Raw genomic sequence first — 22,593 nt, 5'->3', positions numbered from 1 at the left:
TGTAGCTTTAAAAAAAATAAATAAAATGTAGCTTTATCTGAATATTTTGTTGATTACATCTTATTAAATATGAAATGTTTGTCTTATTAGATAAGAATTACTCATTTATCATTAAAAACATCTGTAATTGTTGGACATACGGTTTTATGGCACTGCTGCATTCTTGTTCTTCACTCCTGAGCTCCAAGACTTTGGTGGGGGAGGAGATAGAGGGCTTACTGTGGGCTCAGCGAGGTCCATGTGATCCAGAGGAGCCAACTCTGGCTGGAAAGGGCTAGATAGTAGGTATTTTACACCTTGCAGGTTATCTGGTCTCTTTCACATCTACTAAACTGCTGTTGTAGTGAGAAAGCAGCCTTAGACAATAAATAAATGGATGGGCAGGACTGTGTTCCAGTAAAACTGCATTTATAAAACAGGCAACAAGCCTTATTTAACCTGTGGACCACAGTTTGCCGACCCCTACTTACAGGGTGGGTCAGACTGGACCCACTGAACAGTGACTGGCTGTGGTCTTTGCTGCTCCTGTGACTTTGATCCAGACCTGAGAGTCCAGGACATAGTGAATCTGATTTCTAAGGCCTCCGTCTTGGTCCTCTTGGATTGTTGGCTTGTTTGTATTTGGTGATGAAAGACCTGGAGGTCTTTAGTGCTCATTTTCAAAATTTGTGGTTTAAAACATTGGTTCTCATACCTTTTGGTCTTAGGAACTATTTACATTTTTAACAACTATTAGCAACCCCAGAACTTTTATCAACTAGGTTATATCTACTATGTTTACTGTATTCAAAATTAAAACAAATATTTAAGGCACAAGAATACATAAACACATGTTCCATTTACTGTCATAGTAATAACATCATATATTATATAGCCTCTGGAAAACTCGACTATACACTCGTACAAGGATCAAGGTGAAAAGGGGAATAATGCCTTAGTCTTAACATAGAAGTAGGGACACCGAAGGAGGGACCAAGATGGCGACAGGTAGGTAAGTCTGTAACACACTCGCACCATAAACCCGGACCCCAGCAAGACACTGTACAACCAGAAGGGAGCCTTCAATTCCTAGCTTGTCCTTGAGGAGAATCTAGGGTCCTCATATCTAGGACCCAACTTTTAAGGGTTCCACCTGAAGGATGGGCCCCCAAAACACCTAGCTTTGTAAGCCAGAAGGGCTTGCATCAGTGAGACCCACAGGACTAGAGCAAACAAAGAAGCAGTTAATGGGTACATGAGTAATTGCTTTTGCTGTCACCCCAGGGCTCAGTACTGAGGGAGCAGATAAAGTATCCATCTCATTATTTTCCTGGAAGAGCTTTGACTGAACATCAGCTGCTGCCTGAGGGTCTGACTTCTCATTAGCACCCATCTAAGTACTGACTGCAATCCTCCCTGGAGCCTGGGGCAGCTAGTGGGCACTTTTACCACCTTCTCCCGCCAGCTTGCTCCAATGATAAAACAAAGTTGCCAGCTTATCTCTAGATAGAGCTTGTATATTTTTTCTGGTGTGTCAGCTTTTGTAGCTGCTGCCTCAGGGTTGGCCCCTGGATCACCTAGTTCTCATATATAGAAGGGCACTTGCCTTCACAAGTCCAACAGGACTATGCAAGCAAAGGCATTGCGAACCCCTGCAAGGGATTTGAGTGCCTAGTCTTACAGCTACCTGAGAGTCCTGCTCCTAGTCAGCCTGTATGTGGAAGCTGACTGGATCGTAATCTAACCTATACATACAGCCTAGCAGTAGCCCAGCACAGACTAGCTTTTATTTAGAATTCATAACTTTGCTTAGATTAACCTGTAAACCCACTTAGATCACTATAGATTTTATAAAGTATAACCATATCCTATAATTTGTTAAAAGTTTAATAGAAAGGCTAACACTTAATTAGCTAAACTTGCTTCCATATGTATGCTGTCACCAACACTGATGATTGCCAGAGCTATTTTTCAGGAACAAACCCAGAATATTTTTGCAGGACCAAGGAGTTAGCTGGCTGAATCTTCCTGAGGCTGGCTGAAGCTGCTTGGAGAACCCTCTAGGCCTCCTCATGAACTTTTCTCATTATAATACAAAATTCCTCCCCAGGAACAGAGATTTTCCAACATGGGATGTATGTATAGCCATGTTTTCTAACTGCAGACGCACAGGAATGTCTTTACCTATACACGCAATGAGGAAATTCACCTTAATGTTTATGCGTGATATCCCTGAATACAGACAGATTCAATCCTTTGTTCAGGATGCACTGCTTTGGGTATGTCCCTGCTTGCTGGCTCACAATAAAGTTCCTTCTCATATAATCATCTTGGAGTTGTCTTTTGGCCGGCAACTTCTGAGTAATTGGGCCCTGTTCAGTCTGGTAACAGGATACACCCCTATGGGACACTGATGGATCTTGGTATACTCTCAACTACTGGAACCCTCTAAGAACAAAGATGATAGTTTGGACAATCAAAGGTTTGAGGCAACCAGCTGTTTGGGCTGAGTTGATTGACAAGGTTCATTTCCTACATGAGACCAATCTCTCAGGAGTGGGAGAGATGGCTGTTTTATTTATCTAGTGCACAGAAACTAACACAGAGAATCAAGAAAATTGAAATAAAGGAATATGTTCCAAACAAAAGAACAAGATAAACATACATTAACAGATTTTTATGAATTGGAGATAAGTGAGTTACCAAATATAGAGCTCAAAAGAACAGTCATGAGAGCAGAAATAGTAAACTGATACATTTCTAGAAGTCTCCGGGCTCTAACCAGCTCTTTAATTGGAAATTGTGTGATATGAATGACAAACTACTTCCAGGTGTCCTTAGGAGTAACAATTACAATAAAAGGTTGCAAGTTATTTTGGTAATGGCTGATATAGCATCAACACTTCAAATAAAAATTACAAGATTTTTACAATATAGACTCAAAATAAGAAAAATAAAACTTTACACCTAACCAGTGGTGGTGCAGTGGTTCAAAATCTTGAGGTCGCAGGCTTGAGCATGGGCTCACTAGCTTGAGCCTAGTAGCAATCACAAAAGTTAACATGTAGAATTTGATATTCAGAAAAAGATACTCATTTTTGCATATAAAATTTACATCTTAAAAAGTGCTTTTACTTGTATTTTATTATTAAGGCTGAAGATTATTTTCACTATTGGACATTTGTCTCTTTTGTAATAGCTGTGTGTTTTGCCTGTATTTCTAGTGTGGTATTCAAATTTTCTTTTTTATAAAGATCTTTTCAAAGTTGGGCCTTGAAGGATGGGAAGGCTTTGAATGATGCTCAATTATTTAGTCCCCTGTTACTCCCTCCCAGCCATAATTAAATATAATCAAAATGAATGGATCACTTTGTTAGAAAAAACAAAAATCTGACTGTAAGGTATTTTTCCCCACTGAGGAAGAAGGAAGGGTATAGCCACCAAGTGTGGAATAGCAAAAGCTTTATTTAGTACAGCGCATCCTGCCCCATGAGGTTCCCTGGTCCAGGGTCCAGGGGCCTGAGAAGTCACATGGAGGAAACCGCATGGGGGAAATTTAAAGGGTTGTTAAGACCATCAAGCTAATATGATGTGGTGAAATTTCATTGGCTGACAAATGGTCGCTCTTTTCCAAAGGACTCCTGGAAGTGTCTTTTGGCGCGCATGGTTGTGGGAGGTCTAGCCAAAGTTCTCCCGGCTGGTTCCTCACGTGACCTTCCCCCATTGCCCACCGACCTTACATTCCGACCTTTTATGTTAGCTGGGGCGCCGCAATTTGTCTGACTACTTCCTGCTGGTTAGGGGCATGTGTGGAGGGGAGGTCGGAAGGTGGTGGCTTTGAGGGGAGTCACGAGGGACAACTGTTTGACCATGACTCGAGAAACTTCTCGGATGCGGTCCTGTAAGAATTAAAAAAAAAAAAAAAGGAGCAAATATGAGTTATATACTGATAATTAGAGGATTTAGGATAGGGGCAGCCCAGGTGAGGATGGGTGGCTGCCATCAGGAGTTAAGCAGGTTGTAGGAGGATTCTTGCTCAGTTTCTCTTGTAGATTGTTGAGGAGATTGAAGTTTTCTTCCATTAGGCCAGTCTCATTGAACAGCATTGTTCCCTGCTTCAGCTCGCTCTGGCAGCAGCTTCCTGATGGGAAGGGACAGGAGCAACAGGAGGGTCTGAAGGGCCCAACCTTTTGGTGAGCCAGAGACGGATAGGGCCCAGTGGTTCTGACTGCCAGCAGTCCTGCATGGGGGCAAGCTTGAGGTGAGAGACACGATTAGAAATGAGGGTAGTATTGATTATAGGGGAGCCCTTGGTAGTGAGGAAGCCTCTTTCCTTCCAGAGGGCATAACAAAGGAGTGCGAAAAGGAGATTCCATCCAATCTGCATGTCAGGGGTAGCGTGTGAAGAGGAAAAGCAGGGGTCCCATCCACTCCCATAACCGAGACCTGTGAGGGAACTAGAGATCCAGAGTGTGATGGCGAAATAGAGAAGGTAACCCTCGTGTCCACAAGAAATAACATGGACTTACTCGCTACACGTTGCATTACCCAGGGCTTGGTGAGGGTGATGGGGGTCTCAAAGTCTGGGCCATGTCAGTTGTCCATGAGGCCAGGAGTTCGAGCGATGGTCCCGCCTGGCTGGCTTGGCCTCCCATTCGGAGGCTTGTCCTCCACGTAGAGGCGCCGAGGAAAAGCCTGTTGCCCAAAGGGGCAATCGCTCCGCTAGTGATCGGGTTGCTTGCAGCTAGGGCAGGGCTTAGTGGGCAGCAGTGGGCCGTGGGCAGGGACACTGTCAGGACCAGTGACCCTACTTGTCACATTAAAGCAAGCTCCTGGTGGGGATCCTCTTTGTCTGGGCACCTGCTGTGCCTTGCCCCTGTTGCTCTGCTGGCCTCAGGGCTGCCACAAGAGCCTGGGTTTAGAGTGTTACCTTCTGCTGCATGCGGGCCTGGCAAACAGCCTTGGCCTTTTTCTACTAGCCGCGACCATTAAAAACTTTAAGTGCCATGTTCACAGGTCTCGGATAGGGGTATGAGGGTTGAGAATAAGAGGAGGGGGCTCCTGGGGAGCCCAGCACCCAGATCTAGCCAGGAATGCTGGAGCCAGAGGCAAGACAGGATCAGGCCTTCCTGCAAGAAGATGGGGGTTGGGTTGTGGGGTCAGGAGCCCTGCAAACAGGTGTGAAGGCCAATGCCCGGTGGAGGGCGGCCTGACGGGGGAGGGGCTGAAGAGCACAGTGGAGAAGAGAGGGGCCCCTATCCGGCAGGAGAGGAGAAAGAGGGACTGGTATTTGCAGGTGAATGAGAAACAAAATTCTGCAGAGGAGAGGGGGGAAGAGGTCTGCAGAGGGACCAGAGAGGGGGTCCCGAGAGAGAGGCGCCCCTGGGTATCAGCAAAGGAGGAAAGATCAGAAGTGGAGAGTTTAGGTGAGGTTTCTCTGGCCATAAAGGGCCTGCACCGTACGTAGAATAGGCAACACAGAGATTAGGATGGGAGCACAAATACTAGAAGCCCTGAATGTAAGGGATCTCCAACCAGTTCCTGTTAGATTCAGGGAGTACTGATATGCTAGCGCTGCCAAGAGTGTAACTACTGAAGGAACAGGGAGTGCTGATATGGCCCCTGTGAGGCTGAGAACAAAGAAGGTCAGAGACCCTTATCAGAAGTTTATGTTTGAAATTCGCCACTAAGCTAAAACCGGCCCCTGTTGCTATGCCAGCCCCTGTTGCTATGCTGTGTGCGACCTCCCTAGCCAATAGCTAAACTGCCACATCTGCTTCTGCACTATGCTTGCTCACTTAGGATATATAAGGACCTGGCTGTAAGTGCCAGGCGTGGCTTCTGTTTGCAGCTCCTTGCGAGCACGGTGTCTCCAGACATCTTGGGAGTTTGCCCCCGCACAGGTTAAACTGGCCAATAAAGTAACATCTAAACTCCTAAAAGTCTCCAACGTTTGGTTTGTTCTTGTACCCGGTGGATGCAACAGTTCCCACTTCTTTTGGCGATAAATTGGTGAGGATGTTAAAATTGAAAGTCCCTTCAGGAGGCCCACCTGTTTCAATTATCCAGTGGGTTCTGTGGCCTGGCCACAGTGGAGAAAAAGAACAATTTCACATTTAGGGAGGGAGAGATTTCGGATAAGGCACTTCAGGAGTGTTTTTGAGTCAGGTTTAGATTCCTGTGCCCCCACGGCCGCCCCCAGTTCTCGGAGTGATCAGAGATGAGAATTGGTGGAAAGAATTGAGGGGAGGCTGGAGGCAGGGGACTTACTGCACCATGTGCAGAAGTGGGTGGAAAGTCAGAAATCCTGGTTCTTTCTTGGAAGGGGAGAGGAGCGGGCTTCAACTCCTCCTGGGTTTTGGCACCAAATGTAAGGTGTTTCTCCCCACCAAGGAAGAAGGAAGGGCACAGCCACAAAGTGTGGAATAGCAAAAGCTTTATTTAGTACAGCGCATTCCGCCCGACAAGGTTCTCTGGTCCTGGGGACAGAGGCCAGAGAAGGTGCATGAAGAAAACCTCCAAACCTTGTGGAAGAAATTTAAAGGGTCGTTAGGACAGTTGAGCTAATAAGATATGGCAAAATTTCATTGGCTGACAGACGGTTGCTTTTTTCCAAAGGACTCCTGGGAAGTTTCTTTTGGCGTGCATGGGTGTGGCTAAAGCACGGTTCTAGCTAAAGTTCCCTGGTCTGGTTCCTCACGTGACCTTCCCCCATTGCCCACTGACCTTACAGACAATTTCCTAAAATGCACCCCAATTACTATACAAACATTAGAAATCAGAATATGTCCAGAAATTAAAGACTGCAGAATCTTAAATTCGGTGTGAAAGGGTGACGAGAAGAAACAACACAACATACTGGAGGTGCCAGTAACTAAGGTCCAGTGGATGGATGCCTTTTGCTTACACAAGTGAACCTTGCGGGATGCGTTTGCTGGCTGGCACAGGTGAACCTGGTGATGGGTTTGCTCACACAAGTGAATCTGGCGCAGATGTGTTTGCTCACGCAAGTGCACGTGGACGCAATGCTCACACAGAGGAACCTGCTCTGATCAGAGGAGCGGGAACACCGAGGTAGAATCAGCTTGTTTTACCCTAACAGGCTCTACCCCGGCCTTCGAGCCAGCGAATCTGAAACGGCGCAGCTTCTCGGCTGGGCACCCCAACGCTAGAGCTCCACTCCTCGAACTGGCAGGGTGTAACCGCGGACTCAACGTGTGTGAAGGACACAGAGGCCCTTCCCCAAACCCTGGCCGAAGGGAGGAAAGTCATAGGAACCAGGTTAGGGACGCGTCACTTCCGGGGGCTGGGCTAGCCGTTTTACGCGCCAACGCACTCTCGGCAAAGACGCGCCCCGCGGTGCGCGATTTGATTGGCCCGTGCGGAGCGCGCGTGTCGCCAAACTCGCTTCCCGTCAGCCCCGGTCCGTCTGTGCCGTGGGCGCGCGCGCGCACGCACGCTCGCGCGTCTGCATCTTGCGCCTGCGCCTCGCCGCCATTCGGGAGGCCGTAGCTCTGCAGGCCCTTGCAGAGCAGCCGGAGACCGCGAGCTGGCCTCCGGTCGACGTTCACCCTCTTGGACGCAGCCGTGGTTTAGCGGTGAGAAGCGAGGCGGGCATGGGGGGCGTCATCGGGGCCTGCAAACCTCGGGGCCCGCGTCCCGAGGAAGCCTAGGGCGTCCACCGAGGAGGGGCCTGCACCGCTCCGCTCCTGCCCTGCTGGCGGAAGGACCCTCTTTCCAGAGGACGCGGGCGGGGGCACTGGACGGGACTTGGGGGTGGGGAGGCAGGAAACGTTTTATTCAGAACTACTGGGAAGTCAGGTCAGGCTGTTGAGGAATGCGTTCTTTTCGTTTCAGTCCTAGATGCAATTTTCTTTGCTCCTAGACTGCGAGGGCTATTGTCATTGTTTTAAAATCAGCTAGGCAACCCACAGAATGGGAGAGATGTAATTATTTATCAGATAAGGGATTAGTGTCCAGAAAATGTAAAGAAGTCTTATTCAACAACAAAAAGCAATCCAGTTAAAAAATGGTCAAAGGAGTAGTTTGTAAGTAGTTATTTCTCCAGAGAAAATCTACAAATGGCCGGTGAGCACACCAAAGAATGCGCATTAGCCATCAAAGTTATGAAAATGAAAACCAGAATGAACTACTGTATCAGACCCATTGAGATGGCTATTAAGAAAAATCACAAGTGATGGCGAGGATTTGAAGAAATCGGAGTATTTGTGCATTGCTGGCAGGGATGTCAGGTGGTATAGCCAGGAGCTGTGGTAAACGGTTTAGTAGTGGTTCCTCCAAAATTTAACCAGAGTTATTATATTGTATGATGTGGCAATTTCACCTCAAGGCATAAACTTCAAAAAATGGAAAGCAGAGACTCAAATAGATATTGTACGTAAGTATTCATAGCAGCCTTATTTAAAGTATCCAAAAGGAGTAAGCAATCCAAATGTCTATCCACAGATGAATGGAAAACAAAATGTTACTCATCTTTCAAAAGGACTAAAATTGTGTTGCATGTTAGAGTTTACTTGAGCTAAGTGAAATAAGCCAGACACAGAGGGACAAATATTGTGTGATTCTACTCCTAGAGAAAGAAAGTGGAATAGAGAGTACCAGGGGTTGGTGGAGGTAAGGTGGGTCTGGGAAGTTATTGCTTAATGGATACAGAGTTTCTGTATGTGGTGAAGAAAAATTCAGAAAATGAGTAAAGGTGGTGGTTTTACAATGTTGTGAACGTACTTATGCCACTAAATTGCACTTTTAAAAAAGTTTAGAATGGTAAATTTTGTTATCTTTTACCACATTTTTTTAAATGTATAGGAAAAGGCAGAAAGATCAGTGGTTGTTAGGATTACAGGGAATTGTTATGGCAGTGACAGTATTCTGTATGATCCTGTAATGGTGGATACATGACACTGTACATTTATGAAACCCATAGAACTGTTAAAATATGTACAGTGACCTCTCATGCAAACACTGGACTTTAGTTAATATCATTATTTGTCATTTGTAGCAAATGTACCACACTAGTACCAGATGGTAATATTGCAATAATAGGAGAAATTTTGTGCAGGGAGGTGTGTAAAAGGAAGTACTATGTGGAAACAAAATTTTAATTTTTCTTTAAACCTAAAACTCCAAAAAAATCAAGTTTACTAATTTCTAAAAAGTCATTTGGGGTAAAGAGCAATGCGAGAAGCACAGCTTTAAAGATGCTCTACTGGTCCTGGCCGGTTAGCTCAGTGGCAGAGTGTCGGCCTGGCGTGCAGGAGTCCCGGGTTCGATTCCCGGCCAGGGCACACAGGAGAAGCGCCCATCTGCTTCTCTACCCCTCCCCCTCTCCTTCCTCTCTGTCTCTCTCTTCCCCTCCCGCAGCCAAGGCTCCATTGGAGCAAAAAATTTCCCCGGGCGCTGAGGGTGGCTCTGTGGCCTCTGCCTCAGGCACTAGAATGGCTCTGATTGCGGCAACGCCCCAGCTGGGCAGAGCATCGCCCCCTGGTGGGCGTGCCGGGTGGATCCCAGTCGGGCGCATGCGGGAGTCTGTCTGACTGCCTCCCCGTTTCCAACTTCAAAAAAATGCAAAAAATAAAATAAAAAATAAAATAAATATGCTCTACCAAGTTGAGTTAATTTTAAAAGCTATACATCAAATGCCTGGCCTGTGGTGGCACAGTAGATAGAACATCAACCTGAGCACTGAGGTCACCAAATTGAAACCCAGAGCTTGTCCAGTCAAGGCAGGTATGACAAGCAAGCAATGAACAGTGAAAGTGAAACAACTATGAGTTGATAACTTCTCGCTCCCTCCCCCTCCTCTCTGTAAAATCTATTTTAAAAAAATTTAAAAGCTGTACATCAAAATGTTTTTTTTAATGACCAGGAAGAAATTGGGTAAGAATGGGAAATAGGTGTGATATCATATGGCATAGAATGTCATTGAAAACTGTAGAATGATGCACTGGCAAAATAATAATGACTAGAACTTAGGTATTTAGAACATGTATTCTGTAGAGGCAAAACTAGGACAAGAAATTTTTATTAACTGGAGAATTTAGAGTTACTTTCATTGTTAGGCTTTAGAGCTCTGATAAATTGGAAAAAATTGCTAGAATTGTAAAACTGAAAGGAATTTCAGTGTCTATACCCAGCAGCTGAATTCTAGACTCGGTTCTGCAGCAACTCTGTGGGAAAGGCTGCGTTTTGTTACAACATAGTTTCAGAATCAGGAAACCAGGATCTTCTCTTGTTTCTTCTGACTTTGTGTGATCTTTCACAAGTCACTTCTCTCACTCAGCATCAGTTTTCTCAGTTGTAAAATGACGAGGTTGTACTTAAGTCCTCTAAGGATCCTTTCAGTCCTGTCCTGATCATTTGCTTCCAGTTACGGAGGGCTCCTACCTGACAAAGTAACTTATCCTGGGCTGTGATTAAGCAGTTCATACAACTTTATATGACATCTGTTTTCCAGCCGGCTTCCTTTTGTTGCTTTTAGGACAACTTACATATCCATACGTAATTCCCCTTTTGAAGTTATGTGCCCATACTCACGAAGGACATGTTTTCAAAGACTGTGTGCTATCCTGGTTGCTTTCTTTTGCAAGTTCCCTAATGCTAGGGACTCTCTTCAGGTGTCCTTCCTGCCCAGTGCAAAATATGAAATGCAGTTCTCTATATATAGTGCTATATTCTGTGATTGGTATTTGGATTCTAAATATTTGATAAATTTCATCTTGTTTTGGCCTACTGTATTGGCTTTTCAAGATCTTAATGAATTTCACTGTATTAGGTTGGTCAATATATACTAGAAAGAATCTGGATAGGTAGCAGAACTTCATTCTTGTCCTCCATCACATTGCTGATTATTTGCCTTATGTGGAACAAGTTAATGTCTAGACTTTGAGTTTCCTTAACTATAAATTGAAGTTTTAAAGTAGTGTGTCTGTAAAGTCATGGTGCACTTTTGACCGGTCACAGGAAAGCAACAAAAGACGATAGAAATGTGAAATCTGCACCAAATAAAAGGAAAACTCTCCCAGTTTCATACTTATTCAGTGCAGTTCGATGTGGGCTCACGCACAGATTTTTTAGGGCTCCTTAGGTAGCTATCCCGTATAGCCTCTACAGACTCGTCACTGACTGATGGCCTACCAGAACGGGGTTTCTCCACCAAACTGCCGGTTTCCTTCAACTGCTCATCCCACCGAGTAATGTTATTCCTGTGTAGTGGCGCTTCATTATAAACGCACCGATATTCACATTGCACTTTGGTCATGGATATGAATTTAGCGAGCCACAGAACACACTGAACTTTTCTCTGTACCGTCCACATCTCGACTGGCATGGCCGTGGGCTGCTCCGCTGTATACACGGTGTTACATCATCATCTGCGCATGCGCACGCACACATGCTGCCACATCATCCTACAGAAACTGGGAGGGTTTTCCTTTTATTTGGTGCAGATTTCACATTTCTGTTATCTTTTGTTGCTTTCCTGTGACCGGTCAAAAGTGCACCATGACTTCACGGACACACTGTAGTTTTGGTCCCCAGCCCTTCTCATCCTGAATTCCAGTGGCTCTAAGACTAGATGGTAGCTCAGGTCTTTTCTAGTTTTAATATCCTGTGAATCTAAAATCAGGTCTTCAATCTTTAGGAAAAAATGTGTGAGATTGAATAGATACTTTCTGAGCATGTACCATGTGTCGACTGTGCAAAGGTTACAGAGGTGAATGGGTAGACCCTGCCCTTCAAGAGCCCACGGCCTGGTATGGAATCAGGCTGTAGTGCCAGAGGATGACCACTATAATAGACATGTGTGTACTCTAGGGGTCCAAGGAAGTTGGTGAGGGTGAAGAATGGGCCAATATTTAAGAAGTGATCCCACCTAAAGGATGGAGGAACTTGCCTGATGCCTGGTGGCATTTCCTGGAGAGGAAACACCTTGTGCAAATGCCCAGAGGCTTAAATTGTCAGGGACTTACAGGTGGGTCAGTACTTTGAGAATGCAGGGTAGTCAGTGAGATTGTGAAGAGCTTTATATGCCATGTTCAAATTTTGTAGTATAGGTGTTGGAATTGTGAGCAGGCAAGTCACATGAGGTTTTTCTCTTGGGAAGATGACTGGCAGCGGTATATGAGTGGATTGGAAGGAAGTGACACTAGTGGCAGGGAGATAAGTTACCAGAATTAAAGCAGTTGACAAGATGTAGGGAATGGAGGGAAGGGCAGATAAATGTGCTAGAACTTAATCAGAAGAGTTTTGTGAGCTCTATCTAGCTTATTCACAGCCAGTTTATCCCATTCTGTTCAAGTCAACAACTTACTCAGACCCTTCTAAATTCATTCATGAAAAGGCCTGAGCAGTCACTGAAGCACCAATATCTTCCCCTTCCCCAGGGGTCCCTTTCTTCTTTGCCTCTTGGTCCTGTTGATTATGTTGTCCTTTTCTCTACCGCCTGTTTTTTGCTGTTCTGCTGTGCAGATTGGTAACTGACAAAATGCCAGCTGCACCTCGTCAGACAACAGTCTCCTGAGTGCTTGTCACATCAGCTGAAGTTAGATGGTGGGTTTGAGAAGGGTTTGGTTCTACTCATGGGGATTAGTTCCATAGTGGATTATTAAAGTGGAATTAGACGGGGATGATGTCATGGATAGAACTGTATTTGGTATCGTGTCATTAAAGTAAGCGTCCAGGCTGACTGGATTGGACCCCTCTCACTGTTGGGGGTGGGACAGGGTAGTGAGAGAAATAAAGGCACACAAGATACCACAGAGATAGAATTTTAATTGCCCTTTAATTTTTTTTTATTTTTATTTTTAAGGTTCAACTTCTTATCTTGGTCCTTTAGGTGTTCCAGACTATTTCCTGTGGTTTAGTCAAAAAGCCATGTAAACTTGCTGTCCTCCGAAGACCACTTTTTTTTTTTTTTTTTTTTTGTATTTTTCTGAAGCTGGAAACGGGGAGGCAGACTCCCGCATGCGCCTGACCGGGATCCACCCGGCACGCCCACCAGGGGGCGATGCTCTGCCCATCTTGGGGCGTCGCTTTGCCATAGTCAGAGCCATTCTAGCGCCTGGGGCAGAGGCCACAGAGCCATCCTCAGCGCCCGGGCAATCGCTGCTCCAATGGAGCCCCGGCTGCGGGAGGGGAAGAGAGAGACAGAGAGGAAGGAGAGGGGAAGGGGTGGAGAAGCAGATGGGCGCTTCTCCTGTGTGCCCTGGCCGGGAATTGAACCCGGGACTCCCGCACGCCAGGCCGACGCTCTACCACTGAGCCAGCCGGCCAGGGCTGAAGACCACTTTTAAAACTTCTAGTAAGACAGCTGGTAAGTCTAACAGGGAGAAGCATGTTGGTCTTTCCCACTCTAACAGTACTCATTGTGGATTTGTAAAGTGTTATTCTACCAGCAAACATTTCTTGCTTTCTAATGTTTAGGATAATATTTTATGATGACAATATTTTTGAAAAGAATTTGGAGTTCTTAAGGAAGAACTCTAAAAGCATACACAGCTATATATATAAAATGATTTATGAACATGTACTGATATGCAGATAAATAATAGAATTTGGGATTTGAGTGGTAAATTCTGTAATTCTTTTTATTTCATTTTTTTAAGAAAGCAGTTATCAGAGGATGATATTGAGGTTCAGTAGTAGGCAGGTGTGGGTAATAGGCACTTTGAGATTGGCCAGAAGGATTTTTGATAGAGGAAAATTTTTTTCTCTCTCTCTGGGAGAGAAAGAGAATGATCCAAGAGTAAGGAGCCATTGGGTTCAGTACAGGCTGAAAGGGAACTGGGAAGGATGATGCATTTACTGAGTGGCCTTCCTGACGGTGGGAGAGCTGGTCAGCGGACAGATTTGGCAGGCAGCAGCTGAGGACAAAAGTAGTCAGTTCACTCCAAGGAGCTGAGGCTGCTTGAAGAGCAGCGGGAATTAGGCTAAGTGGTGTTCATGAAACAAAGACTAAATTACAGGAGCAGCTGTAAAATGTAGGGTTAGTATAAAATTTCCAAAGAGGCAAGAAAGGGAGAAATTCAGTCAGTGGAAAGTAGGAATAAGGAGAAAAGGTGGTAAAGCTTTGCATACTGAAAGGTGCCAAGGCTGGGATAGCAGTCGAGAAAGTGTACAGCTAAAAGAGGACCAGCTTTTTACTGTTTTGCTGTATTAAAGATGTCTGTTATTGAGATGTGGTTTTGTTTTATTCTGTGTTTCATTTGTTGTTTGCCAGAAGCATTTAAAAAAATCTTCCTGACTGTAAAATACTGTGCTCAGACATTTTCTTGGGAATAGAATAAAAAATGGTTTACCTGTAAAGTTCATAATCTGATCCCTATTTATTATACACTTCCTGGGCTTTTAAATGACCTCTATTATATGAGTTAACTATTGGTAAAGTTGATGAGGCAGCCTGTAGGAAAGGAAGAAAATTGCTTTGTTAATGGGACTACACATGCATAGAGGAGAGCGATGTAGCTAAGGATGTGCTACATTGATAGGAGAAAACAAAAATATATTTTTCATGATGTATATGAGTTATTGCTTGAGAAGTTTAGGTAAGGTTTCTATGGTTAGCAGTTTGTTAATTAAGCTTAAGAAAGTTGGACAAAAACATGAAAGTAATGCCTTTCTTTGTCACAAGCAGGACTTGAGTATCTTTTGTATGATCCACTGCATGTTGGTCAGCCATAATTTCACCAAGGTGAGTCGGGACTATTTAATTACCAGAAACTGAAGGATTATATATTTTACAGACTACCTTGTAGTTTTTGATGTTATAATAATAGCTAACACTGAGTGCTTGCTGTGTAAGAGATACTATTCTAAACATGCTATAAAATGTCACATCATTTTATAGTGAGGGAAACTGAAGCATAGAAATATTTAGTGACTTGATGAAATGGTGGAGCCCAGCAAGCCTGAGCTCTTAACCTGTATATCATAATATATATGATATGACATGTTATAATATGATATAATATATAGCATAGTAATATAGCATATATGTAATAATACACATAATATGAACATCCTTTTACTGTTCATTATTGCTACTATGACTATATGGGGTTATTGAGATAACCTATTTTTACATGTTTTCTTAATTTTGTTTTTAAGGTAAAGATTCTTTTTAGTTTTTTTTTTTTTCAGTACTAAGTGATAATATTTTTCTTTCTTTCTTTTTTTTTTTTTTGTAGTCTTTCTAGCCCTAAAAACAATTTTCTAAAAAACAGGACAATTGTGCCTGACCAGGAGGTGGTGCAGTGGATAGTGTTGGACTGGGATGCAGAGGACCCAGGTTCGAAACCTGGAGGTCACTAGCTTGAGCGTGAGATGGATATAAACCTATGGTCACTGGCTTGAGCCCAAAGGTCTCTGGCTTGAGCAAGGGGTCACTTGCTGTGCTGTAACCTCCCAGTCAAGGCACATTTGAGAAAGTAATCAATGAACAACTAAGGTGCTACAACTAAGAATTGATGCTTCTCATCTTTCTCCCTTTCTGTCTGTCCCCCCACTTTCTGTCAAAGAAAAAAAAAGGATAATTGCTAATACTTTCTGAAGCACTAGTTTGTTTCCTTAGTTATCACCCAACTTTAGCTGCCCTCTCAAAAAATGCAAATGATATACCACTGATACAGGTGATAGAAAATGGTATTTTCAGTAGTAACATTTTAAAAGCAAGTTATCAGAATTAGAAATGATGCTAAAATTTTAAATTAATCTGCTTTAAATTAATAGAGAACTCTTGTGATTATCAGTAAGTATTTTTAATCTGTATTTTTTTTGTTTTTTTACAGAGACAGAGAGAGGGATAGACAGGGATAGACAGACAGGAATGGAGAAATGAGAAGCATCAATCATTAGTTTTTCGTTGCACCTTGCGACACCTTAGTTGTTCATTGATGGCTCTCTCATATGTGCCTTGACTGCGGGCCTTCAGCAGACCGAGTAACCCCTTGCTCGAGCCAGCAACCTTGGGTCCAAGCTGGTGATCTTTTGCTCAAACCAGATGAGCCCACACTCAAGCTAGTGACCTTGGGGTCTCAAACCTGGGTCCTTGGCATCCCAGTCCGACGCTGTATCCACTGCGCCACCACCTGGTCAGGCTGTATTGTTTTTTATTGAAGAGCAGTAACATGGAAAAAGTATATTTTGACCTTGTTGTTAACCATTAGCACAGAGCACATTGCATACTCTTAGTCATGCTTGTACTTTTGGTAAATGATGGGGCCTAGTTAAATGAGAAGAGATTTTATAAGCCACTGGTGAATACTCACTGTGTATATTACAGAATCTGTTTTAGCAGTTATTGGATTCTTGTGCTGAGAACAGCATACCAGGTAGAACTGATGGAGAACAGAATAGAATCATATACATGAAATGTAGTAAATGCTAATGGAAAATTATATATAAGTTAGGAGAAGGGTTACATAATCAATATTGTTGACATAACTCTCCATTGGGGTGAAAAAATAAGCTGGGTCCCTAGTTCACCTTATTAAAGATATAAATGTAAAAAAGAATTAAATTATCAAAATCATAGGAAAAATCTTGAGTGGTTAAAAAATAATGATGTGGCCTGACCTCTGATGGCGCAGTGGATAAAGTGTCGACCTGGAACGCTGAGGTCGCCGGGTCAAAACCCTTGGCTTGCCCAGTCAAGGCACATATGGGAGTTGATGCTTCCTGCTCCTCCCCCCTTCTCTCTCTCTCTCTCTCTCTTCAAACATGAATAAATTATAAAATAAAAATAATTAAAAAATAATGATGTGGGTAAACATTTTAAAACACAGATGTAAGGAAAACACTAAAGTTTTGAATATTTGTGTAAACCAGTTGTGTGTGGTAAATGCCATAATAAAGTCAAGAAACAAATGATAGACTGAAAATATTTTCTGTAAGGGAGTTGAATTTTTTTATATACAAGGACAGTTTACAAATAATTTAAAAATGACAAAGCATGTCCTAGAAAAATAAATTACATGGCTAATAAACAAGGAAGAATGTTCAGTGTCATTCAAGAAAAGCATATTAAAACAAGAGTGCGGTATAGTTTTCACCTAAGAAATAGCAAGATTAGAAATATAATGATACTCAGTGTTGATGAGGAATTGGGGGAATTGTTTCTCATATATACACGGTTGGTATGCAGTAGTGCTGTAACTTCTTAAAAGGAGTTTGGTAAAATGTGTCCATTTTAATTGCAAATAGATTTTGAACCAGGTAATCCATTTCTAGGCATTCTTCCTTCAGAAATACCTTGGCATTCAAAGATATGTACAAAGAAATTCAGTGCTTATTCTATTTGTAAAAATGTCCTAGAAAATGCCCTTTAATTCATCAGAGCACCTGAAACCTATACTTGCCCTTTCCATAGAAACTTAGAAACTTGGCCCAGTTTATTTCTAGAATCACAGAACCTCTCATTTTTGTGGAGCCTTGGAAGCCTGGCCTTGTTATTTCACTTGGAGCCAGAGAGATACCTTCTCTTCCTTTAATGAAAGCAGATCGCACAACATGTTTAATATCCCATTTGTGTAGAATGTGTTTATGCATTGTGTGTACGTAGGACATTTCTTCACTGACATGGAAGTACAGAGGCTACCCCTAGGCAGTGATACTGTATGAGCATCTTGTATTGCGTTAATGAGTATGCTTTTAACTGAACTTTTGTTACTTTTATCACCTAAGACGACTCACTTGAAGATTTTAAAAAGACATATTTTCTGGCAAGCAAGTTCCTGCTTCAAGCCTCAAGACTGTCCTCTGTCTAAATTGTCCTTTGCTTAGCAAGGGCAACATCTCTGCTCAAGTAGTAATTTTAAGCCTTGGGTGGCATGTCATTCAAACCTCTGCTTGCGTCTCCTGACAGAAACAGCAACAAAACAAATCTTCATGGTTAGACTTAAGTTCTGAAATGGGTTTAAAGCTTCTTGCTTAGCCTGAAATAGCTTAGCTATTTTGATATTTATTTAGCTTTGTACTCTGACAGCTTACTTATATTCGAGGTTTTAGAGTCAAGGGGGAACACACATACAATAGATAATTCTAGCTTCAGGCTCAGGTCACTGTTAGTTTCATAACCTTGATTAAGTCACTTCTCTGAACCTGTTCTTTCATCTGTAAATGAAAACAATAATACTCAAGTTATTGTTAGGAGAATACAATGAGATAATGTATGTAAACGTAGCAGAATTCCTGGGACTGAGGTAAAAATTAGTTTCATTTCTTTCTCTACAAAATCTTTTATAGAGATATTACTGAATAAATGCATGTGTCATCCTAGGCTTAAAATTATGCAGTTTTAGAATGGGATAATAGCATTTCATTCAAAACTATGTTCCCTGAAAATAATTTATTTCTACTTTATTGCAGCACTGTTGAAAGTTTTTAAGGAATATAACTGTTGTAACAGAAAGAAAAATGGAAGTATTTCAGGAACTTCGTAAACCATCACTACGCTTGGAGTGTGACCACTGCAATTTCAGAGGCACAGATTATGAAAACGTGCAAATCCACATGGGCACCATCCATCCAGAATTTTGTGATGAAATGGATGCTGGTGGGTTAGGTAAAATGATATTTTACCAGAAAAGTGCAAAGCTATTTCATTGTCATAAATGCTTCTTCACCAGCAAGATGTACTCTAATGTATACTATCATATCACATCCAAACATGCAGCTCCAGAGAAATGGAATGAGAAACCAAAAAACCAGTTGAACAAAGAAGCAGATTCTGTGAAAAGTCCTCCTCTTCCTGAACACCAGAAAATGCCCTCTAATTCAGCAGAACTCCAGAAACCTCTACCTGTCCTTTCCATAGAAACACAGAAACTTGTCCCAGTTTTGTCTCCAGAATCCCCCAAACCTCCTCTTGTTTCCCAGGAGCCTCAGAAGCCTGGCCCTGTTGTTTCTCCTGAGCCACAGACACCTGTTCCTTCTCCTGAGCCACCAAAAACTACTCCTGTTTCTTCTCCTGAGCCTCTAAAACCAGCCCCTGTTGTTTCTGAACCTCAGAAGCCAGCCCCAGTTCCTTCTCCAGAACCACAGAAACTTGCTCCTGTTTCTCCTGAGCCAGTAAAGGCTAGTCTTATTAACCCCAAGCCTCAGAAACACTCCCATTTCTCAGAAACATTGGGGCCACCTTCAGCCTCTTCTCCAGAGTCACCAGTTCTAGCTGCTTCTCCTGAACCTTGGGGGCCGTCCCCAACTGCATCTCCAGAGTCTCGGAAGCCAGCCCGGACAGTCTCCCCTGAGCCGAGGAAGCCATCCCCGTCAGAGTCTCCTGAACCTTGGAAGCCATTTCCTGCTGTCTCTCCAGAGCCTAGGAGACCAGCCCCATCTGTGTCACCAGGTTCTTGGAAGCCAGGACCACCTGGGTCACCCAGGTCTTGGAAATCTAGTCCTTCAGCATCAGGATCCTGGAAGCCAGCAAAACCTGCTTCATCAGTGTCTCCAGGACCTTGGAAACCAATTCCTTCTATATCACCTGGACCTTGGAAACCAACTCCATCTGTGTCCCCTGCATCCTGGAAGTCGTCATCAGTGTCACCCGGTTCCTGGAAAACTCCCCCTGCTTCTCCTGAGCCGTGGAAGGCTGGCCCACCAGAACTTCGAAAGACAGCTCCCACCTTGTCACCTGAACATTGGAAGGCAGTTCCTCCATTGTCTCCAGAGCTCCGTAAGACAGGACCTCCCTTGTCTCCTGAGCTTCGCAAGCCAGGCCCACCATTGTCCCCAGACATTCGTAGTCCAGCGGGATCTCCAGAGCTCAGAAAACCGTCAGGGTCTCCAGAGCTTTGGAAGCTTTCTCCTGATCAGCGGAAAACTCCTCCTGCTTCACTTGATTTTCCAGAGTTCCCTAAAAGTTCTCGTGGTGGTTCCCCTGATCTCTGGAAGTCTTCCTTTTTTATTGAACCTCAGAAACCTGTCTTCCCTGAGACCCGGAAACCTTCTGGGCCATCTGAATCCCCTAAAGCGGCATCTGACATCTGGAAGCCTGTTCTCTCTATTGATACTGAGCCTAGAAAGCCTGCCCTGTTTTCTGAGCCTACCAAAACAGCCCCCCCTGCTTCTCCTGAACCACGAAAACGTGCCCTTTTTCCAGAGCCCCGTAAACATGCCCTTTTCCCTGAACTTTCCAAATCTGCCCTATTCTCAGAATCTCAAAAGGCAGTTGAACTGGGTGATGAACTGCAGACAGATGCCATAGATGATCAAAAGTGTGATATTTTGGTTCAGGAAGAACTGCTAACTACACCTAAGAAACTATTAGAAGACACTTTATTTTCTGCCTCAAAGAAGCTCAAAAAGGACAACCAAGAGAACTCTGATGCTGAGCTTAGTAGCAGTGAGTATACAAAAACAGATTTAGAAGCAGTGGATAGTAAGGGCCAAGAATCAAGCAGTGATCAAGAGCAGGTTGATGTGGAATCGATTGATTTTAGTAAAGAGAACAAAATGGACATGACTAGTCCAGAGCAGTCCAAAAATGTACTACAATTTACTGAAGAAAAAGAGGCTTTTATCTCTGAAGAAGAGATTGCAAAATATATGAAGCGTGGAAAAGGAAAGTATTATTGCAAAATTTGTTGCTGTCGTGCTATGAAGAAAGGTGCTGTTTTGCATCATTTGGTTAATAAGCATAATGTTCATAGTCCTTACAAATGCACGATTTGTGGAAAGGCTTTTCTTTTGGAATCTCTCCTTAAAAATCATGTAGCAGCCCATGGGCAAAGTTTACTAAAATGTCCGCGTTGTAATTTTGAATCTAATTTCCCAAGAGGCTTTAAGAAACATTTAACTCATTGTCAAAGCCGGCATAATGAAGAAGCAAACAAAAAGCTAATGGAAGCTCTTGAATCACCACTGGAGGAGCAGCAGATTTGATTTTTAAAAACTGTGGATATGGTCTACGAAGTTGTTTGTTGAAACTATTTGTTGACAATATAGTTAAATAGCCTAGTTGGGTCAGTAGATGTTGCTGTGTATGGTGTTCTGTGTTTGTCTCACTAGTGTACACAGAATAGGCAGTTACTGATTTTTTCATGTTCTCTGTTTATGTTGCTATCTTGTAAGTCAGTGCAGACTGTATATTCCAGGTGGATAAAATATCTAGTCTTTTAACTATATTTGAATAATATGAATATGTAGGTGTTCATTTAACAAGAACAAGTTGTACTCAATTTAAAATCTAGTTAAAGTGTTATCTTTTTTGTGAAAGTAATTTCAGACAATGAAAATTATCAGTTGGAATGTTTAAGAATTAGGCATGAAAATTTTGAGAAATTCTGTTTTTCCTTAAAACTATTTTCAGATCATAAAAGTTATTTTGAAGTTTCTATTTGACCATTTTTATAAATCTTGAACAGTTTCTAGATGTTTTATTACTTTGGTGGTATGGAAAATTGGAGTCTCAGGGTTGCTGACTCTCTGCTAAAAGGGGAAAATTGAGTAAGTATAAAAATTGTTTGCAGCCATTTCCTATAGGGAACAGAAAGATGAGTGTGATTTTAGGTCTTGTCCTTAGTTGTTTGCTTTGGAGTCTTCCATTCTGTGTCCTGTCACAAGATCTGGCCCTTCACTTCCCTGTGAGCTTACACCAATAGATGATCCTTCATTGCCAAATGTGTTAGAAACGTACCTCCTACTCCTAGGCCTCTGGCCACCTGTTGGGGCTTCAGATAAGGGTAATGAGTAGGAACTGAAAGTCTTCCAGAGTCACCATAGAAAAATTTATAAATAGACATTTGTTTGAGAATGTGTCAATTTTTTTTTTTAATTGTGTCTGTAAATACTTGAGCCTGTTCATGGATTATTTTATTCTAAAATATTTTGTCAAATGTGTATCAGGCAAATTAAAAAGGCTTTCATGTCACCAACATCATGTGTATTCTTTTCTGTTGTATGATATCCAGTTTGTTCTTCTTTCCTATTTCCACTTGTTTTCAGCATACTAGTTCTTTCATGTCTGGAGCAGCATTTTCTCAGTACTGTTTTTTCAGTTCTGTAGTCGGTCAGGTAAGTTAGGGAATCACTATACTAACAATAGATACTCCTTGCGTAAAATCTTACCAGTGCACATCAGCTTTGTAAACTTTTTTAATTCTAATGGTTATCAATCTTCGCTGCTTCATTTAAACAATGTGAAACATTTAGTGCTATTAGGATTCTGGTATAATCAGAATTATACCAGAATTGAGATGCTGGCCTTAATTAGCTGTTCTTGAACATTTCTGAACTAAGAGTGCCATTTTTTTTTCTTTTTAATTGCATCCAAATTAATACGCCAGTTGGGAAGAGAGTGTTTAGATAATACTGGGAAGGGTTTACAAGCTTCAGATTCTTGATTTTGGTGAGCCAAGTCAGGCAGGGAGAGCACTGAGCAGTTGTCAGTTTACACTGGGCACCTCAAGAACAAGCTTCCAGTTCTGGAGTTCCCCTTCTAGGCATGATGCCAACGAGTAGGACAGAGATACCTTGGATATACAATATTTTTCTCGGTACTTTATTAAAATTATGAATGGAAGATGGGTCTGCGATACCCAGAAACTCTTGAAGCCTATAGTCTAATCTGTTGTATTCTATGCAATAGATTATTTTCCTTGC

At 42.8% G+C, this 22,593-nt stretch overlaps 1 protein-coding gene across 2 annotated transcripts; it reads left to right on the top strand.

Annotated features, from left to right (window-relative positions):
• The first annotated feature begins 7,425 nt into the window (after positions 1-7,425).
• Positions 7,426-21,862, top strand: CHAMP1 (chromosome alignment maintaining phosphoprotein 1). 2 transcript variants are annotated; one of them, XM_066380481.1, is made up of 3 exons: positions 7,426-7,577; positions 14,630-14,686; positions 18,361-21,862. In XM_066380481.1, the coding sequence occupies exon 3, from the start codon at positions 18,409-18,411 to the stop codon at positions 20,872-20,874; it is 2,466 nt and encodes an 821-aa protein (XP_066236578.1). In that variant the 5' UTR covers positions 7,426-7,577; positions 14,630-14,686; positions 18,361-18,408; the 3' UTR covers positions 20,875-21,862. The 2 variants fall into 2 exon arrangements, with proteins under 2 accessions (XP_066236578.1, XP_066236577.1); XM_066380480.1 differs by lacking the exon at positions 14,630-14,686.
• Positions 21,863-22,593: the final 731 nt, after the last annotated feature.

Source organism: Saccopteryx leptura, chromosome 4 (assembly GCF_036850995.1).
Source record: "Saccopteryx leptura isolate mSacLep1 chromosome 4, mSacLep1_pri_phased_curated, whole genome shotgun sequence".
In the NCBI taxonomy this organism is placed as follows: Eukaryota; Metazoa; Chordata; class Mammalia; order Chiroptera; family Emballonuridae; genus Saccopteryx; species Saccopteryx leptura.
This window is presented reverse-complemented; position numbering and strand designations above follow the sequence as displayed.